Source organism: Cryptomeria japonica, chromosome 10, assembly GCF_030272615.1.
Source record: "Cryptomeria japonica chromosome 10, Sugi_1.0, whole genome shotgun sequence".
In the NCBI taxonomy this organism is placed as follows: Eukaryota; Viridiplantae; Streptophyta; class Pinopsida; order Cupressales; family Cupressaceae; genus Cryptomeria; species Cryptomeria japonica.
This window is the reverse complement of record NC_081414.1, coordinates 190,867,272-190,889,987: the sequence shown is the minus strand read 5'-3', so window position 1 is coordinate 190,889,987 and position 22,716 is coordinate 190,867,272. Positions and strand designations below refer to the sequence as shown.

The 22,716-nt window shown below is 35.4% G+C and overlaps 1 protein-coding gene across 4 annotated transcripts in view; it reads right to left on the bottom strand.

Annotated features, from left to right (window-relative positions):
* Window positions 1-1,223: 1,223 nt before the first annotated feature.
* Window positions 1,224-22,716, bottom strand: part of LOC131079135 (mitogen-activated protein kinase kinase kinase 5) — a 44,974-nt gene continuing 23,481 nt past the window's right edge. For 2 of the 4 annotated variants that reach the window (XM_058017028.2, XM_058017029.2), the window contains exons 7-12: window positions 22,151-22,210; window positions 21,941-22,051; window positions 16,444-16,659; window positions 16,258-16,346; window positions 15,630-16,162; window positions 1,224-1,546 (exon numbers count right to left, since the gene is read on the bottom strand). In XM_058017028.2, the coding sequence (XP_057873011.2) occupies window positions 15,679-16,162; window positions 16,258-16,346; window positions 16,444-16,659; window positions 21,941-22,051; window positions 22,151-22,210 (960 nt within the window). In that variant the 3' untranslated portion in view covers window positions 1,224-1,546; window positions 15,630-15,678. Of the gene's footprint in view, window positions 1,547-13,943; window positions 14,128-15,525; window positions 16,163-16,257; window positions 16,347-16,443; window positions 16,660-21,940; window positions 22,052-22,150; window positions 22,211-22,716 lie in introns of those variants that run through there. The other 2 variants (XR_009113932.2, XM_059212017.1) reach the window with 2 other exon arrangements.

The window sequence follows — 22,716 nt, the reverse complement described above, 5'->3', positions numbered from 1 at the left end:
TCAATCTACGTAATTGCCCGTCTCACACTGACGAACAACTAAATAGCTTAGCCACAACTGCCAGCTAAAATATCATAAATAAGAGAACCACGGGGGCTTAATAGTTAATAGATGAATATTTGGAGAAAATCTATTTCCATTAAATGAAAACAGCCTTACTTTTCCAGCGAAGCGGATAATTTTAATGTCAGACCTTCAATTTAATTTATTAAATGTTTTGGCATACTTCTCGTTTACAAATTCATTTCCAAATTACTTGCCTTTCACAGTTTGCAATTTATTTTGATCGTATTTCTACAATATTAATATTATTGAAATCAGATGAAACTCAAATCAAGTCATGCTCACTGCTCCTGTCCATGAAGTGCACGGTCATATATTAAAATAATGGAGTGACAATTACGCCATCAATTAAACTGACTGGTTGACACCTATGTTTTCACATTAAGCTACAATTCTTTCTTTCAAAATTCATAAAGTGAAAGGAACTGCGGAAAAGCATTTTCTTCGATAAAACCAGTCAGCTTAATTGATGCATATTAATTTTTATAGCAACTCCTTAAGTGGTTTCACAAAGGTCCGGGAAATTAATGTCACCAGATTCAGGACATGCAACAAAGAACAGCTGAATATAACATAAAAGCCATCGAACGCAAATAAGATGACTAGAAAGGGGTAATAAACCCCATATTATATATATTTTAAATAAAGAGCCTAGTACACAAGCCGGCACACTGATTAAGAAAATAATGAAATCCCTTGACACAGCTCATCAGTATCTCTTTACTAGGTTGATTATATGCAAAAACAAGGTGACCAATAAAATTAAAATAGGCATCTCCAAACCATTGAAAACAATCTTTGAACAAATCATGCTTAGAATTAAAAACAATGTCGACTAAAAAACAATAATCTGACCATGTAGCAATCAGATAGGAATCTTACCTCTTCAAAGAGATATGACGATGAGTATTCAGTGTAATAAATCTTTACTAGCAAAATGAATAAATATTTACTGTACCTTTGAAAAATATCATTCCTGGCATGAGAATGAAGAGAACCTGGAACTTCCCAATCTTAGTGTTTGATCAAACATGGATTTTTGCATTTAATCCAGTTTGAATGTGTGAATAAACGAGATTAAGCATTAAAACATATGAGCAGCAGCAATGAAAAAAAAGCGAACAATAATTAAGGTTACAAGAACAAGCTGAGAACTCGACTGGGAAAATTTCATTGCAACTATATAGAATCAGATTGGATTGCACACAAGGAATTGATATATTACAAAACTAGAATTCTGATTAAAAAAACCTAAACTAAAAGACCCAAGTCACAACCTTTCTTACAATGCAATTATCATCTTATTTCGAGCAGGCAACTTAATAATGGATAGCACATACCCAGGATCTCTAGTTCCACAAACATTTAATGGGTTTTCAGCAGCTTTGTTCCAACATCAATTGCCCTTTGCAGTATATGTTTGCACTCTATTTCAATTATTGATCACCTTAACGGACGTCTTCCATTCACACTACAGAATAACCTGTAAGAGATGAACAAATATTGTTTTATCTTGAAAACTCAAACATAAGACATAAGACATCAAATTATATGTCTAGCAAAATAGGCTCTCTAAGTAAAAACTGAGAAGGCAGGCAATCATCTCAAAATACAAAGCGTATCTAGTACTGTTTTTCATTATGGAGACTGCTAAACATGTTTAACTTCAGTGAAAGGCAAAAGATTTCTAAAGGAGCAAAATTGATGCATCTCTATTGCACTTGACCCAGAGTGTAAATCAAATTCTAACTAATGCAGTATCTGCGTTCCCACATTCAGTTTGTACAACTGGATATACGAAAAAAAATACTAGTTTACATTCACATCTAAAATTTGGCCTTGCGTGTTGAATTTTAGAAGCAAATAGCTTAATCAACATGGCATCCTCCATTGATTTGTTAAAGTATGGTCTTTCATGGCTTTATGGATCATTTGATCCTCACCACTTGTCAAATGTGCATAGCTAGAACGGTGAAAGGCAACTGACTGAGCATGATGTTACAAGAAAGGGGTTGAAAAGTACTTCTAGAAAAGTTGGCAAGCAAGCATCATAACAGTGGCAGCATGTTGGTTTGTTCATTGTTGTAGTATACATATTGGAATATCCCTGATTAGGAACGTTCGATATTTCAATTTGATTTTACTCCACAGGATACTAATGATTAGATCTTATCTGAAATCAGGTCTATCCTTTAAACATAATAAGCTTAATAGAATATGCAGAAGTGAATTGTAAATCCTTACAAATGAACAGCAATTCACAATAGCTGTTTATTCCTATTATTACAGAGGAAGGTCACACTTTAGTTAATTCAGTTGCCAGAACAATAACAGTGATATTATTGTCATTAGTATAACAAATTCACAGCAAGAGGGTGCTACAGAAGCCACCACAGAATTCAAATCCCTAGGCACTAAGAGAAAGCCGCCTATGACAAACAGGTGTTGACAAGAGCCGTCCAAACAGCAAAACAATGTAGCTTAGATGCAATCCCTAAGTTGAATTGTTTAATGCTGGATAGGGGTTTCCATCCACTAACCTGTAAAGAACCTACTATCTAATACACCCAAAATTTCAATACAGCTGTTGCTTGTTTGTTGTTTTTTTAACAATGATTGCAATAATGAAATCCAATGCAGAGTCAAATATAAGCATACAGTTTATAATATTATACTCATTCAGAAATATGCAACCTGACCATTTGTAGCAGCCAAAATAAGACCTCAGAATTTATATTGAATCACTCCCCACTGGCAATCAATACATAAAAGCTCAGGAAAAAAACCAACTCAAAGTTTACCTACTCGGATTTATTTGCGGTTGCTCCATATAGGAAGAGAAATGCCGAGTGAATATTAATAATACTTATTCCCAGCGCTAGTATTATTAGAAGTTTAGAACACTAAGTATTATTACTGATATTTGATTGAATCCCACAAGGAAACAGATATATTCTCTTCCAGCGCCAAGGTAACCTGCAGTCAAAGCCAAAGCTCCACGCAACATTTGAGAAGTATGCGTAGCCACAGCAATTCTGCATCAGAAAGAAACAAACTTCTCGTGCCAGCACCGAACAGAGAGATCCGAGCAAACAATAAACCCATGGTATACAAATGCTTCTCTCAATCCCACAGCCAAACACAGAAGCAGTCAGCAAACTTAGCTTGAATCAATGATTTAGAACAACGATGCCAAAGAAAATCATTACAACATTCCTGTCTGGTGATGCGCTTCCACAAATAATCGCACCCAGGTTCGCAACCAATTCCCGTAGCTGTGCAAACCAAGGAATCTCACGGCCTTAATGTGGCGATTGATCAATATCTTATAACTACAAATTTGCCTTCAGATGAAGACTTCACAAATTTGGCTCAGTTGTGAACTCCATCATGAATCCACCCTTTTGGCAGCTAGTTTTTCGTCCAAACCTTCTGTCAACTCCTGAAGGTTTTCGTCCTCAAAAACCATAAATCATCATATCAAATCCATAAGCATGCTTTGCTACAACCCCAAGAAACTCCTTATAAAGACCTCCAGACCAGACTTTATTATTTGTCATAACTGAAGAGCTTTATTTAATAAAGTGACTTATTTTATTATTTTATTATATCCTTTAGAAATAACATTAATTTTTGGGCAACTTAATCAATTAATTTCATTAAGCCACTTTATAAAAATTTGGGAAAATTACATAACCAGCTATGGTGATCAGGGGATTTTCCTCCTCCAATCTCCAATGACAAACAAACAGGACGTCCGATCTGTTTGAGGAATAATATCATAAAAAGTGGATGAAGTCACTGATCTTGACTTGGGTTTGAATAGGTCATTAAGCATTCGCTTTTCCTCCAAAATACAAATTCAAATCTTCTTTTACTTCTTCAAGTAACACCAGACATGTCACTAGCCAACAACACTTAGAAGGAACAGAAAATCTTGATTACATAATACCCAAAGGGCCCTATACTCTGGATGCACATACAATAGGGGCCACGAAATTATTGAAAATTCATTTCCCTAATCTATTTTCCCATTTCATTTCTTAAGGAGCATCCAGTAATCTTGCAGTAAAAGGGGACATGACACATATAAGCTGTTCTAAAATGGGCCATGGCATATAGCTTGTGTAGCATGTGAATCCTTACTTTGGCAATTATTGAAGTAAAATATTTGATGTTAACAAAGTAACTGTACCATGGATTCTCCACCATAGCAATTTGTCGTAGCAGAGGGAATTGATCTTAGCAGCTATTGTATGTGCATAAGTTTGTAGCATTAATATGCCTCCATAGCATGATTTGTGGAAAGATATTTTAATGCATGGCAACATTATAGCATGGTGAGGGCATCGCACTGGATTGAAGAACAAATTGCACAAAAAGCCTATGTAGCCTATTGAATGGCATTATTGGGGTGTACCATGATAAATCACTTTGGTACCAATATGTTGCACAAAGAATAACCATGCATTAATTTCATTTAGTTGTGATAGCACTCTTTGCCTAATTTCTATGGAGGAGAGAAGAAATAACAGTGAAGAGATAGTCCAAGACACTATTGATACAAACATGTTGCATAAAGCATAACCATGCATTAATTTCATGAAGTAGTGATAGAACTCTTTGCCTAATTTCTATGGAGGAAAGAAGAATTAACAGTGAAGAGATAGTCCAAGACACTATCCATGGTAAGAAAGATGCAAATCTGCAACATCATCACAAAGCTTCAAGAGAATCATTGTGGTATAAAGGCAGCAAAGATGTATACCTCATGGGACAGATATGGAAAATGAAGTAAAGCAAGCTAGGGACAATTCTTTAGTATTGTGATCATCAACATACTATTTCTTTTAGCAGTTACAAAAGCCCTTTATTTATCTTTGAGTAAATCGGGAACAAAAGCATCTTCATCATAAACCTTGTACCTTCTATCTACTTAGGAGTTCCCATGGAACCAAAAACGTTTCCACAGAGGAGGTATAATCCGAAATAGTTATGATTTATTGGATCTTAATGGTGTGATAATCTCATTGCTTTCAGGGACAAGTGAAAGCAACGTATGCAATACAATCAGTTGTTTATGGTTCTCAATAACTGTGTGATCACATTTGAGGAATTTTGGTGACCATTTGCAAAAGAATTGAATTTTCTAAGGGGCCATTACCATATGCCCTTGTTTCCTAGAGCTAGGCATGATGATATGGAGGCAGAAACACCTTAAGTTTGGGGGTTATTTTATCGATGCCTAGTCATTCTCCATCCATTTCAGACCATTTGACATTGAGTCGGTGAAGATTTGTGAAGTTAGGTATTTTTACTAGCTGGTTGCCCCCGTTCCAGTGCCCCTGACAGTATTGGGTGTGACTGAAAACTGTTAGCAGGCATGTAGCTGCCTATTTCTTGCCTCTTTGATGGTATTTGGTAAGGCTGGGTGTATATTTTTCTCATTTCTATAGCTGGGAGGTGTTTCATGCATGATGGTAGGGTGATTGTGATGTCCCCATCCTAGTCAGGGACGGTGGTTTGAGGAGTTAGCCTATTTTTGGACCCTTGTAGGCTAACAGGGTATGGATAAGGGGGTCGGTGATGCAGAATCTTGCGGAGTGGTCTGTCTATTTGTTCTAGTTTAGTGTTGAGTTCAGTTCTTGTCTTTGTTTCATCAGTTTCTGACATTATATGAGGATTTCCTAATTTTTAGGGAAAAACTGCTAAAAATAGACATGGTCCTATTTTCATTGGCATGGCAAACTGTGGCCCCAGCGTCTGACACATTCAGTTTCTGAGCAATAATGAGGGAGATATGAATTTTTAAGTGATTCCCACAGGCAATTAATGTTTTAATGAAATATTAAAATAAAACCACAAAGTGCATCACTTAAATTTATTTAAGTGAAAATTTAATATCTCCTAAGTTGGGCGTTGCTTTTTGGGTTAAGTTGGGAACCCTAAAAGCAAGTTATGATTTTTAAAAACCTAATTGCCAAAAATCGTATTTTTTGGGTATTCAGGCAGCCAAGAGGAAATTAAACCTCATTCATTGATATTGAGCATTTGACATTTCTTTTGAGCACTTGGCTATGGCGGCTAGGGTTTGGACCTGTTTTGGAGAGCGTGCATTCATCAGAATTCAGTAGCTTTGAGATTGTGAAAGATCAATCGAATTGTTGCAGCTTGGTTGGCTTCATTCAGAAGTCAAATTGAATTAAATTAGGGCAGATTTGGCTTCTTACAAGGCAGATTTGTTGTAGGTTTCCTATTTACTGTTTGGTTGTTAATTTTTTTGTGGTTTGGAGGCTTCTTTTCCCAAACACACAACTTGCTTATTTATTGGCGCCATCTTCCACTGTTTGGGTGTCTTAGTATTAAATAAGAGCAGATCTGAATTGTTTCAGAATAAAAAATCAGAACTTTGTAAGTTGCTGATTGAATTCTTTCAATTCAATAAATTGGCTACAGACCTACTACGGGTATGCTTCTAAATTCTCCAATTTATTGTTTCAGTTGATTAATTTCATGTATTATTTCAATGTGTTGCAAATTAAAGAAACCCCCTTCTGCAACTTCTGTCTATTTCTGAAAGACCATCTTAATAATCAAAATTACAAAGAAGATCTACAAATTACAGCAGGTTGAAGAGTTAAACCAGCAAGGGTTCATCACAGTGATATTGAAGGTTGATATTGCTGCCATGACCTACAAAATGAACAGCAGACTACAACACTTCATCATCTCTGTTCTCAAGGTATTTCATGCGGGCTTTCATATGTTTGACTATTTCATGTAATGAAGTCTCATTTTTTAATGTTTATCCACCAAAAACTTTGTAACGGCGGTTATATGCACATTGAAAGTTTATATCAGAACTTTATGACAGAAAAGTACCACTATTTTGCATGTCTGTGTTGTGAGTTACATTGGTAAAAAATTGAAAAAAAAAAAATTAGAGGTGGTTATTACATTGTAGAAGCCTGTAATGTCTCCTTCACCCTAAGTCATCTATAATGGGCCATTAGCCTTTTAATTCCCAAGGCTAAATAAAATAAAGGAAATTAATAATTATTAATTAATATTACTCCACAAATGCAAATAATATGAGTAATATTAATTAATTAATGAGTGACTTAAGTGGGCCAATTGGAATAAAGTCATTTTATTAATTTATATTCCCCAAACCAAATTCAAAATTAAAAGAGGGAATTCAAGGGACAAGGAAACAGAAGGTGATTTGTGCCTCTTTTGTAACATACTTGGTTTTGTTATTTCATTTTGAAGAGCTTGAGAGCGTCTGGCTTTCAGTTCAAGAAATTTAAGGAAGGAAACCCTTGGAATTACTCTGGAATTGGACAAAAACCTAATTCAGGTCTGGAGTGGATTCATTCAGGATTCACAATTGCAATTCACTGTACAGCTTACAAAGGTTTTATACAAATAAGTTATTTCAAATTTGGTGAAGTCTCATTTTGAGACAAATTTACAGATGCTAAAGGTTTTTTGAAAATTTGTTATCAGTTTATTGATAAGATATTATTAAATATGTTGAAGGCTTACAATTCACTGTCTGTTTGGAAGCCTTGAAAAATCGTGAAAATAAGGGGTGTTTATTATTCTGGAAGTTTTTGCAAGTTGTGAATGAAATATTCACTGTGTGAAAGAATATTACATGGCCGCTAAAGAGGAATCAATTTGGCAAATGTAATATTTGTGAGTGGCCTTGGCAGATGTTCTAATGTTGGAATAATTGCAGCTCCATTTCTAAGTCGCATTATACATATTGGAGGTGGGAAATAATTATTCTGGCTGCACGTCTGCAATAGAGTATTCTTTTGGAAATTGTGGGGTTTATCTTTTGCCAGTCTGAGAATTCGGTTGCCCTGAACTTAATTTCAGAAGTTGGGGAATCGACGACTGGGGACTCCTAACGTGAGTCTGCTAGGAGGTGTGTGGGCATGGGTCTTCATTTCTTACTCAACGCTTACCCAATTTACCTTGTGGCTGAGCACTAACTCTATTCCATGAGTCGGGTATTGGAAAAATCAGTCTTGACATAGACATTGCCTACATCTGGCATGGTCCTTCAGTTTACACCAGTTTGAATTGTCCCAGTGCCATCATATTCTTCATTGGTGCGATTTCATTGATTCTGGCATGAGATTCTTGGGACGAATGTAATTTTTCATTGACATGGGCACCTTTAATGCTGAACGGAGTCTTCAATCTGGATAGCTTTAATGCCACCATGGATAATATTGCTGCAGCTCTACTTTCTGAGCACACTAGTTTCATTTCCTGAGCTTTATTTAGGAATTATGGTTGATGTTTGTTGTTTCTAAGCACTACACATTCACATTCACTAAGGTGTATTGTAATATCCCTTGCCAAATCTGATTGAAAATTCCTGATTTAAATGCTCAAGGAATATTGTCAAACACTTGTCATGAAACTTTTGTATTTGCTGATTGTGGTTTCTTTTTTATATTCTGATCTAAGAGATGATGATATGCATTCATTGAACTCAAAAGGACATATATCAAAGTCTGAAACTAAATGAGAATGCAATGTAACACCTACCACTAACCTTTCAATGACAATGTGTGACTGAAATCATATGTAATATGCATCTACAGCTGTTAGACATTTCTACAAACATTTGGCATGCATTCTAAGAGACCAAAATGCACTTACAGCAGATTGTCATTAACACAAACACTTGTCACACATACATGTAATTCCCACGTGCCAATGAGTGGTACTAACAGCAATAAATGTAGCCTCCAACAATCTGAAATCGCTCTTCAAACCCCTTTGAATTTATGTAGATTAACTCTTCTAAAATGCATTAGTACTGTAGCATTTACTATTCACAGGTAAGGTAGTGATTTACTATTCACAGGTACTGTAGTGCACTGTTCACGGGCACTGTAGCAGCAAATAAATCTCTGAATATAATCCCTTTCAATCTGCAAACAAACTCTGAAATAAACCCTCCAATCAGCTCAATATTGACTCCTGAATGAAGCCAACTCTCACAAGCATAATCAGATGATATCGCACACCCTCTATATGCTGTTACAATGAAGAAGCCACGCTCTCCAATGCCGACGAGCCTTGAATCCTGCAGAAACCCTTGGTATTCTACACTTCAATGCTCTAGACAAACTTCAATCAAAAACTCCAATCACATAATGAAGTTCGATTCCTTTTGCACACTTATATTTCCTCAAGATGTTCGAACTTCTTCAAAAAGCTCTTAATTAACATTAAAATGTTATAATATTTCATTGGCATCAATAATGTAATTAAACCTTGGGTTATGTGCTCATAAATTATTAATAAACTTGGCCCCCTTCTCATGATAAATAGACCCTCATTTAAGTGCTTTATAATATAAAGTCATTTTATAACTTAATAATATAATCTCCAAATAATTAATGTTTAATTGAGCCAATTAAACCAGTGTTCCACGGGGACGCATCCCCCCCCTTTTTGGGCGCGTCCCCCAGTCAGAAACGTCTCGGGGACGCGGAGACGGGGACGCGACGTCCCCCGCCGCCCCGCCACTGCCACCCAAGGGCCGTCGGGACGCAGAGCCGCGTCTCCCAGGGAGACGGGGAGACGTGGAGACGTCTCCTTGGGAGACGTCTGGGCGTCTCCTAGAGAGACATGGAGACGCCTCCACGTCTCCTTGGGAGACGTTTGGGCGTCTCCCCGTCCTTTGAGAGACGTGCAGACGTCTCTCCAAGGACAGGGAGACGCCCAGACGTCTCCTGTCACCCCCACGTATATGCAATATTTAATATTAAAATTTTTTTAAAAAGTGACTTTTTAAGTTTTTTGAGGGTTAAGGGGTAACTCTAATTGGACGTGGGCCAAAAGAAAAATAACACCTGACGCCTTTAGAAAATAATAAAAGTATTTTTGGCCTTGCAGGGTGCTGCCCCTCGACCCCGCCCTGTATCGCGACAGGGAACGTGCAAAGGGCGCTGCCCCTTGACCCCAACTTGGGGGCGCTGCCCCCAAACCCCCGTTGAAAAATATAGGGGGAAACCACGCCGATAGAAGTAGGGAAAATCTAACCTCCAAGTCTGATTAGGCACCATATAACAACACAACTTAGAAATCTTGGTATTTAGATTTAGTATTTCAAATTTCCTATAGTCTCATTTGAAATATAATTCTTACACTGTAATACTGTCATACATCTTTTCAAAACTAGTTTTTCAAGTACTATATGTATATGTATAACTATATCAGCACCACCACCCCGCCACCCCCCCGCCGCCGTCCCCAAACTTAGGCCCTTGGTCCCCCCGTCTCGGAAACGCGTCCCCGCGTCCCCCCGTCCCCAATGCCTGTGGAACACTGAATTAAACATTAATATCTCCATGAATACTCTGTATTTTCGAACACAGTCTGAACTAGGAGCTAACATGAGGAGACTGCATATGACCATACCCCCTTTACTAAAAATAGCAGGGGTCCATCTCTAACATCCCAAGACTTACTAAAAATAGTAAGTAGAGCAAATGATGTCCGAATGATGCCAAATGAAGACCAAACTGAAGCACTTTGAACACTGGGGATGATACCAATCCTCAAAAGACCCTCTAACCAATCCCATTAGCCTACGAGGGTCAGGGTAATAGGCTAATCCTCACTAAAGAATTGATGTCAACAAAAAGGGGACATCACATGTATCCTGAAAAAAGGGGGAAATTGTATGTTGTAAAGGGGAATCTTTCATTGCTGCTCATATCTGGAGATTATTCACAATTAGAGGATATTGTGCAATTGGTGGGTTGCAGAAAACGGCATAGCCCTCTTCCATACTTTTCAAGGAGGCGTTTCCACAGTTTGCAGCAGCTTATACATTCTCCCTGTAGCATGGAGTAACATTATTTCTAGCCACCAGACTATTATTCACCATTTGGCAATTCACTGTTGAATATTTTGAACACTAATTATCACCTGCTGCTGGGTTTAATAGACTTAAACATCAGAGATTGTGATTCATTTCTGAAATGATAAATTCGGATAATTTTGCAATGAAAAGGTTTGTTTCAGTTTAAAGTGCACATAATGTATGATGTTCAATTTGATCAACAAGTTGCATAAACTCATTCCAATACTATTGCAATATTTTTAAACATTTACCTCTACAAAAAAGAAACTCAATTTTAACCAAGACAACTGTTTGTTGAAATTACTCTTGGAAAAAGTGAAAAAATTGGGACAGATTCTTTAGGGGATCTTACAAAGCCATAGTCAATTGGCTAATAAAGAAAAGATAGTTACAATTCAAATGCATTTTTTTAAGAGATCAATTTCAATATGTCCAGGTATGATGAAAGACTGATTAGGTGCAAGCTCAAACATTCCAGAAAGTATAACTTCTGCTAAAATCTATTGTTTTAACTTTTATCCCAAGGTAAGAACTGATATGAGTATTATTTTAGATTTCCCACTTTAACTGTCCCAAGAACAAGAGTAACTAAGAGTTGGAGAGTCATATGTCACATACAGGCCGTGCAAAAGTTGAACCCACCACAAATTACTTAATAAGTATACAGGTGAGACGTTGCATAAGGATTGGGAATATTAGAAAACTTATTAGAATGTAGTAGCACACTTGGCAGACCTTACACTAAGGAATCATGAATTTGATGTGGAATCATGAGCATGGTAGTGGCCTCACTCTTGAAATTTCAAAATAAAGCATGAACTCTCCTAATTCATATTCAACCATGTAAAGTGGCATGGTACTTTAACTGTTAATTATTCTTTGGTTTACACAGGCTAAAGGTCTTAGTTCATGTTTGCTCAAAATTTGATACCAAAAGCAAACAATTTGATAATATTTAGAGTTGAAGATTTGAAAAACACTTTTGGAATATAAATTAGTGTCATTTATATGTATAGATGAAAATTAAATACAGATGATTTAAATAGATCATATTTGGTATTAAAAATTGAACAATTATGGAATATAAGTTACTCTTACATCATGACCACAATTTATAGATAAAAACAGAAAAGTAAAAATGAAATATAAATGATTTAAATGGTGGTATCCTTCACAGGCTCCCTTGCACAAAGTTAACAAATAAGAAGAACAAATTTTATAATTTTTCAGCTCCGTTTGACCTAGATCTGGGCCTCTTTCAAGGAGCATAACTCTAAAAAGTTAAAAACACATTAGAACTAATAAGTAAGCTGTGTAGATTGCTACTACGGCATAATCTGATCCCCTTCATTGTTAATAAAGAATCAATCCTAACAATGCTATGACGAAAGGTAATTGTATATGTCCAGACAGCATCTTTTCCCAATAGTAAAACATTACAAGAAAAAATGAAATGAAAAGGAAAAAAATAACTTCATATAAGAAGGTTCTGTAATGCCTGTTGTCAGTAGTATATGGAAGGGATGCAGCAAGTGGAAGAGGTATAAATATTTTGTGAATGCTCGTTTAAGCATAAGTATTGCAGTGTAAGCAATTATACACACATACACATTGTTCGTCGCCTACATAATATTTCCCTAGTTTCTGTTCACTCCATCCATGTTTGTCAATTTCTAACATGGTATTAGCATACATGATAACCTTAAAGGCCACAGGAGTGACAGTAAATTTTCTGAGAATTTTGTTTTGAGATTGTTTAGAGAGCGCAGATTGCAATTCTAAAACACTATGTAGAAGAACATCCCGAGTCCTATAAGTATAATTAATACAAATTGATTCATAATTTCTTTTCCCAGCAGTTGCACTCTCTCAGGCCAATGAAGATTAAAAATGATAAAATTAATGTCAAGATGGGGCCACCAAATCATTGCACTCATATTAGCACATTGCTTAATATTTGTATTTGTTTGTTTATATTTTGAGTTCAGGGGCATGGCATAAACATTTAACTTTTAGGCACTTGTCCTATTTGGCACTAGATTTTACTTTGCTCAAGAGGATGGCTATTGCTCACCCTTTGACCTCAACAATAGAGGCAGTCAAGTTCTCACCCATTGGTTGAACTGGGGAGTCACTGCAAGTCCTTCATCAATTGAGTTCCTCAAGGCCCTCCTCATCCTAATCAACCAACCTGTCAGATAACTGCTTGCTATAGATAGTTGTCCTCCCCAATCAAAAGGTGGTGTGCCTACTTGCAAATAATCTCCCTCCTTATTTCAGAAGAATGTCATCAGCCCTTGATTTTTGTTGTGTGTCTATTGCATGTCATCAATTCATAGCTAAGCATCCAAAAGTTATTATATGGATGATGTAATGGATGATGTATGATCGATGTTGCATTACTTGCTATTATATAGCAAACTATACATTAATATTTTTGAATTATCCAGAGTTAATTAAACAATTGAAAAAAGTATCTCTAAAGAAGCTAGTCAGTCTGAAATTTGAACGTCTTGATGGAACTCTGAGGCTCAAGATATGGTGACATCTATAACTATGATCTACATTTCATTTGATTTTACATCTAATGGAGCATTTATGTTACCAGAAGTTTGTTTGTCTGGAAGTCCAAAGTTGCCAGTTTGGGGTTCGCGTATTCCAGTATGGTGTTTTTTTTGCCAGGTATGGGTACAGCCACAAAAATATATTTAAATACCCATGATTCACAAAAAATATATATATAATTTGTAACATTATATGTATCACTGTTGCAAAACTTGCCAAGTACTCACAAAAACTCACAAGTACTCGCAAGTCAATTCACAAGGAGAGTTACTCACTGACGAGTTTTTGTTTCCTTGAAAAACTCACGAGTAAATACAAAAACTCAAGGAAAGCTCATCTAATTCCATATAATTTAGTTTTTCTTGCTTGCAGTTTAAAAAACATGATTTTCATTGGCGATGTAGGTTTCAAATACCTTAATTTGGGCTTGCTGGCGGGGGCTCCGCCCCTTGACCCTATTGGAGGCGTTGCCGCCATACCCCCACAAGGGGCGTCACCCCTTGACCCTGCTGAGGACATTGCCTCCAGACCTCCATGAGGAGCATTGCCCCTCAACCCTGTTGGAGTCTCCACTCCCAAATCGCCATTAGTTATTAGATCTGTCAAATAAGAAACTTAATTGCAATGAGGGGGTGAGGAGGAACTGAGAAATAACTCTTGAGTGCGCTTACAACTTGCCAAAATCCTCTTTAGATGAGGCAGCTTCTACATATGACATGGCTAGTGGAAGTGGCATTGTAACTCATTTTGAGGTTGAACTTGTTTTTGGTATATGATATGTATTAAACTCTAATTTTGATTTATATATGATGGAAATTAGTCATATGCTCAACAAATTTGGCAACATGTGTGTTTTTGAAGAATATTTTTAAAATTTATGTAATTTAAAATATTCAATAAAATATGCCAAGTTTTTCTCGAGTTTTTGCCAGGTCCCAATTTTTTAAAGTTTTTGGGCCTGCAAAGTTATTGCCAAGTCTGAGTTTTTTCAACTATGATATATATAAATATATTACAATAAATAAACAATTTCTTATTTTATAATATTAAATATATAATAAAGTAGTTAATAGTATATATACAATTATATAAACACTTTTGTTTATTAAATTAACTAATATTAAATATAAAATAAATATATTATATAAATAAAAACCTAATAACTTAGGTTATTGAAAACAAAAGAATCCAAAGAAAATTGAAATATACAAATGATAAATATTAAAATGGCACAGCTTTATTTACCTTCTATGCATGCAAACGTGTAATGAAAACATCAGTATCACCCCTCATATATTATATTTAATGTGCATGAATACATCACTATCACCACTTGCGACATCTCGTTTCCAGTATCATGGAATACATTTGATTCCTTTTTAACTTTATACAATGATTTCAATATTATGGCACAGCTTATTTATTAAAACAATTTCTTAATTCCTTTCTTAAATTTATAAATGTTTTTTAATGACCACAAATGTTTTGGCATCTTTTTTTTAAATCCTATCGGGAGTGCCAACAGACAGCTAGGGCACATCCCTGCTGCCGCAAGCAAACTGTTGGTATGTCTGGGCTATGCCCTAGCCATCTCACCTGTGAACCAGATGCCACTCCTGAACCCAGACTCATTCAGTCTTGCAACAGCACCCAAACCCCAAGAACATAGTAACATAATCTGGAACCAACATGTTAAAATAAAAAATGGCCACGAAGCAAGGAGTTAACTGTAATTTTCAAGCAAAAAAGGAACCATGAAGGACGCGCAAGGGATGGACAAAAAGATACTGTTTAGGTGAAGCTTGTCACAGTAACACCTAACTGCAGTTTCTATTTCCAGGCAAAAAAGATAAGTCATTTTCATCCATAGAGCACATTAACGCAGTTTCAAATGTCTGTGAAATAAGTATGATACATGTACTTCTATTAGATTTTTTTGAGCTTTCTTTAAAAGAGAGCTGCTGAACGCTTCAGTTTTCAGGAGGACTAATACAGCATTTTAGAAATCTGAACTCATCCATATAAAAAATTGCACATCCCAAATAACTAGCATTTCAATCTGATCACTTGAAACAGAGACAAAAATAAATAGAAGTCTCACCTTTTATAAAAACAACATAGCTGGCAGTTTGGCCAACCATCAAAAGATCCTATGAATAAGGATTTGGATATGATGCTCTCTTGGAAAGCTGTTGAGATGGAATTTCAGGTGCCATTCCTTGAATATAATGCCGTCTATTATTGTCCGAGTCCTGTGACGGGCTACCCAAATTTTTTAATGTTATATCATCACTTCTGCAATTCCTTCTCAATGGACTGACTTCTGCTCTATGGAACATAGGCCCTGGAGAACACAGGTTGGAATTGCTGCAAGCTTCTGAACGATCAACCATTTGAGAAATTGCCACTCCCCCATTCCTTGTATTAGGTAACACTGATAAGTTCAAATGAACCTCATTCACACCACATGTTGATGTAACATATCGACTTGATGCATTTCCTGATAATGGGACTGGCGGTAATGTAGTACTTGATCGTGATGGAAACAAGCTATGTGACTCGAGAGTAGAACAGGGTGTCAATGGAGCATTTGAAGAGGGAATAAATGTCCCAATTTGTGAGTGAGCACTACCACTGCATTAAAAATGTCGATCAGATGAGAATCAGCAAGTAAAAGCAGATAAATCAAGGAACTGAAATATTAAGATTTCAATAAATCTAAATACAACCTAGGTAATTGTTGTAGCTTTCCATTTCCTGAATGTATTCCTGATGATGTCATTGCAGCACTGGAATAAATATTTTTCTCTTTTGTACCCTGTGTTACACAATGCAATAATGCCCCAAAGAATTATTTGACAGCACAAGGGAAAACAATTCTGGAAAAGAAGCTGTAATATAAGACCATACTTTACCAGAGACTTAATAGCAGCTGTTGCAGATGTTAGAAGATCAGAATTCTCATGATGTGAAGTATCTCTCACAAACAAATGATCAAGTAGTTTAAATGCTGTAGCTCTTTCTGCAGGATTTCGCCTCAAGCAGCATCTGACGAAATCCCTTCCCTCAAGTGACAAACAATCTGGTATTGGTGGGACTTCATTCTTGAAAACCTTAAACATTGCTGCTGCCTGCTCACCATCAATACAATTAATCAATAAGACATACATTACAGGAGTTATCATCACTATGAATATTGCAAGTATTTTTGATATCCTATTGTATATTCATCCAGGAATTGGGTTATTAAGAAAAATTGGATATGTTTCCAACTTTCCATGCATTCTCAAAAGCAGGCTTAAAGGCTTAATGTCTCCATATCCTTGTTGCCACCACATGGTTGTATGAAAAGCCTTTGACATTTTGAAAAGTTATACTATATCATTAACTTAGACTGGAAATCCCAGTCCGTAAGAAGCAAAAGTATACACTCGGGAGACTTGTTCTGTTTCACAAATTAAAGAAAAAATTTAACAGTACATATTCAAGGTCATGATCTAGTGCATGACTTACAAATCATTCAATTGCAAAGAATATAATGAGGCTGTACAAGATCTTGCTATACTGTTAATGATTTGCACAGGTTTAACCAAATAAATCTAATTAATGGAATCACTTGACAGGAAGAATTGGAAACCATCCAACAAGGAGCCAAAAAGCATTTATCAAAATTACAGCAATGGACATGCACACAAACTTCACGTGTTAGCTATGTTACCAGGTAGGCAAGACCCAGCCTAAGCAGATCCAGATCTGGGTATGGCCCTGGATCCTGGTAACCCTTGGGCTCTGGGTGCGAACCATGTCTGTCCTGCAACCAGGGTGCACCTGGTGCATGCCTGGGAACAAAATATATATATGTTCTTCCCCAGCAGGTTAAAAGAAAACTATTACATCCAAATCTTGTAGAAAACACACTTAAAAATGATGAACCCTCTTAGTCTTAGTCTTACATCTCCTCTATAATGCACACAAAAAATTAGGAATTCTCTTGGTCTTGCATTTCCCTTGTAGCACATGCACACCTGGCATGAGCTTTTCCCACATGCTTCTTTGAGCCCTATCGCTCCCTATTCCATGTATTGGCAAATCTAGTTCTCAACCTTTCGAGCAAATCAATCAAAACAGATAATATTTCTTATATGTTTTTATTTATATAATTAATAATCTTTAGATTGACCTTATATGCTAGGCCGAAATATATATTTTAGCTTCTATGTATTACACAAGGATGAAAATATCAGCAGAAAATCGCCAAACTCACAATTTCTTCCGAGGCATTCGGGCTGCCAATTTAATCAAGCAAAAAATCGCGACCGATATTTTCAGAAAAAATCGCAACTCCTGTGCAGATTAAATCGCTTGAAAACTAATAAAAATTGCCATTCAAAAAAACAAACTGCACAACCCTAAAGAGTAAAACGGGTAAAGTTAAAAACCAAAAAAAAGGACAAATTTGTATGCACGCGTGACACGAATTCGCCGGTAACGAGTGTCGACCTTGGCCAAACCCTGCAGCATTCATCCCGTATTTCAGGTTTTTTTCATTTTCTTTTGCTCATTCGTGATTCATATTAAAACTAATATACATATTAAAAATTTTAAACGACCATCAACTGTGTAAGCTGCAAAACTACGGCCTGTGTTGGGTAAGCTTACCAAAATTAGTTTTAATTCCTACCATAGTAAGATTTTTGAGGGTTTTAATAAAAAATTTATTTACAATAGTTTTTATTCTTAATTTTATGAATCATTGTATATTAATTATTAATTTACAGTAGCTTTTAATTAAAATTCTCACTGTAAAATTCATAATTTCATACTGTGTTCAGTGTGTTGTATTATTATTAATTTACTCTAGTTTTCTAGTTTTCTATAAATTTAGTGTATACGTGTGTTTTTTTAGAATATTTTAAGAAATTATATATTTTCAAATGTTCGATAATTTTGCCAATTTTTTGCCGATTCCCAATTTTTTTTAAATTTCGGCCAAAAGATTCATTGCTGAATAAGATTTTTACATCTTTGGTATTACACAACAGAAATCAATCATATAAAGATAACCAAGATATTCATTGATAAAATAAGAAGCAAAAGCTTTCTTATATAGGATTACAATGAAGGATGACAAACCACATTATGAATTTAAGATAACTAAAAATAACATACCTAAAGGAAACAAAACACAAAGTATATCCTAAAGTTTGATCAACCTTATAGCCTACGACTAATTACCAATTGACCATTACTAAATAGTAATTACTTTAACACCCTCCTTTAATTGTCAATCTACTAACTATAACAAACTTATCGTAAAATTTTACAAGCTTGCCAAGGCCCAAAGACTTTTGTTAAGTATGTCTACAGTTTGGTCCTTTCTTGGACAATACTGCAGCAAAACAGATCTATCTTCTAAAAGTTATCTGGTGAAGTGAAAATGTATTTCCACATGTTTGGTATGCTTGTGTGAGACTAGATTCTTGGCAAGTTTGAGCACCCCTTGATTTTCACAGAACAAGGGTGAAAGCTTAGTTTTTGGCATATTCATGTCTGAAAGCATCCTTCTAAGCCAATTTTTTTACTTACTCCTCAATATTTTGATTCGGTCAAGGAAAGAGCTACTACATGCTTCTTGTTGGTCCATGTGACTACACCCATGCCAAGGCTAAAAACATAAACATAGCCTAGAGTTTTTGCTTCTGCTATACAAAATTGAAAATTCCAAAGTCAACACTCTTTATGTTGTAGTCCAATGTTCTATCTTTGGTGCTGTCATGAATTCAGAAATGAAACTCACCACATAGCTCAAAATCAGGTCTAGTGTCTATAAGATATATTAGGCTCCCCACTAGTTGCTTGTAGGTTGATTCATTAACTATCATAAAGTCAATTTTGGCTGAAAGCTTCAACCCTTTCTCCATTATTGTAGACAAAATTTTACAATCTATCATTCTAAATTTGTTAAACAAACTCCTAGCATATTTGGAATGAGACAAAAATGTTGCCAACTATCTGTCAAACTTCTATACCTAGGCAGTAACATAAGAGGCCTAGATTAGTCATGTCAAAAGATTTACTTGTATTATATTTTATCTATTTGATAGCATGTACCTCAATACCTATAATAATGATGTCATCTACAGCCAATAGAATGAGATAAATATTTTGGTTTTAACTTCCACACTTGGAAAGTGAAAATCCAGATGCAATTAATGCACAAGAATCTATGGGAAATACTTAACGGAAATGAGAAACTTCCTACAACTGTTAATAAAGTATTGGAATGGCAAAGGAGAGATGATAAAGCCAAAGCCGTTATTGATCTTACCCTCTCAAATTCTAAGTGACATCTATAGATTTGGCAAAATCATCTAAGGAGATTTGGGAGAACTTGAATACACTATTTGGAGGAATAGAGATTAATGCAAAATTCTCTTTAAAGTTTCAACTGTTCAAGCTCAAGATGGCTGATGGAATCACTATGTCAAGACACATGAACAATCTAAGGTCTCTTCTTCAATAACTAGCAGAGGTCAATCCTACAGCGGATAATTAATATGCTCAAGCTATTTTACTAAATAGTTTGCCTTCAAAATTTAGCAATGTAATCTTTACTCTTAATCAGCTTTCTTCTTAAAATTTGGAAGAGATGATTTCAGTTCTTCTAGCTAACAAAAAAAAAAACTATTGCGGAAGATACAACAAATGATCCTCCTTGGTTCTACAAAACTTCTGGATCTGACCAATTTTACCATAATCTTTTGAACCTTCCAACATGATGTTGGGTAATGAAGCCATCCCTCCCTTTATCCAGAGACACCAAAATCAGCTTCTCAAAAAACTTTGATTTTTGTTGATAAAAAATCGAAAAAAAAATGAAACCATGATTTTGTGGAAAATTGTCAAACCCTCGATGCAATGCTAAAATCAGACACCTTTGTTTTTGTGGAAAAACGGTAAAAACCAAAAAAACAGCAACACCCTGCATGATTTTGTGTGGAAAAACCAGAAAACCCTTCATGGCTTTTTTGGGGAAAAAAATACAAAAAACCACAATTTTTGTTCAAAAAAAGCCAAAAACATAAAATATTCGTGTGTTGAAACCGTAGCCACAAAAAAACCCACCACAAATTTTTTTTGGAAAAAAAATCTAAAAACCCTCCAACAAAGAAAGAACCCACAATTTTTGTGTGAAAAAATCCTGCAAAAAACGAAAACCCATGACCACGATATTTTGGAAAAAATCATGCAAAACCCTTCCATGAAACACCATCAAAAATATTCAATAAATCCCTTCTAAAAGTTTCTCATGAAAAATTCAAGAAAAAAACACGGTTTTATTTAAAAAATTATCAAAACTTTTGAAAAACTTTCAGGTAACAACACCACCATGATTTTTCATAAAAAATCATAAAAAACTTCTGAAAATAAATTCTTGGTAAAGATGCTACGAATTTTATTTAAAAACTCACCAAACAAAATACCTCTGCTTTAACACCATGAGATGATAATTTGTTATATATTAATTACAAAGGAGACGAAGGCTCCTTATAAACGATCGAAAATACGAACATGAAAGAAAGGAAACTCCCTAAAACTAACTAAAGACAAAACACACAAACGGAAGTTTCTAAATACTATCTAAATGACTAGGATGACCATTATAGCAATATTACAATATTATTTTAATAGGATTATTGTCCAATGGTTCAAGAGATCTAAGATTTGGGACTTTGGGAAGGTAAAAATCCAGAAACTCGGGAATTCAGCTCAGGAGCTACACCTTTACAAAGTTTGGAGGCATCTTGATGGAGTTCTACCTAGTATATGGTTTGTTTTCAAAGAAAAGCTTCTGAAGAATGGCATATTCATGGTTCAAGGTGTTTTTAGTTTGTTATGTTTTCAGTGAAGTAAGCCTTAAGGGGCGGTATTAAAATAATATTAAATTATTAAAAGAAAAGGCTTACGGTTGTAATAAAGCCACCTTAATGGCAAGTATTTCCTTTCTATTTGTTAAGCTCACTTTTTAGTGAGTCACGTAATGTTTATCCGTTTGGCTGGTTTCTTCTTCAATCTCTATATTAGAAGATGAAACTCTTTGTAATCATCAATCCAGTTATTTAATAGAATATTAAAATATTGTGTTCTATTAATTTTTGCAATAGTTTCAAGGATGGATATATATATAATACAAGATATGTTAACCTGATGAAGATTTTGAAGCTAATATAGTTAAGGAACACAACGCTGAAAGCAAACCAATCTATTTTTTAGTATCCATTGAAAAGGATGTTTGCTGATAGTCATAGTGTATCAAAAACATTTCAGTTATAACAAAACGAAGGAAATATAAATCCACATGCAAAGCATATCTAAATTCATCTGAATGCTTAGAAATTTTAGCACACTCACCCCCTCATATTCACTCCATGGAGGTCTACCCGTAGCCATTTCTATAATAGTACACCCTAAGCTCCATATGTCAACAGCAAGATCATGGCCTGGGCTACCCTGTGTCATAATCTGCATGTTGCAAATATGTCTTCTAAGGTGTTTGTTTCAAAATAGATAACAACCAGCACAAAAAAAAAATAGAATGAGAATACAATTGGGACACCATACCTCAGGTGCCATCCAATATGGACTTCCTTTAAATGAGCGGGGGCATGCAGGGCCACTTATCTGCAAACAACATTTACAAAAAACAATCGAAACAAAGACTGTAAATCAATGAGCATGATTCATTAAGTTTCTGCTGCCTTCTACATGAACCTGAAGCTTATTTCGTGGACTAGACATAAACCTAAATGCCAGAAAAACAAGTTACCAATAAGATTTTTAAAGAAAATGTCATTATAATCTTTGCCTGCATATTTACTATGAAGTAATGCAAGATATTGATGTCATTGAGACAGCCAGTGGAAACCATACAAAAAATCTTACTCTTATGAATGTTGTAGCAAAAAGTAAAAAGTTACATAATATGTTTCTATAGTCAAAAAATTTACAGTAGTTAAAAGAAGAGAAGAGTCAATCAACGCTACGCCCAAGTATTTACAATAAAGTATGAGCAAGCTTACTTGTAGCTTATTCTAGCACCACACAGGCATTGAAAATCAGCAAAATTTCATGATACTATTTTTGAATTTTCATTTTGTGTGCACTGGATGCATGTTGATGTGTCACAT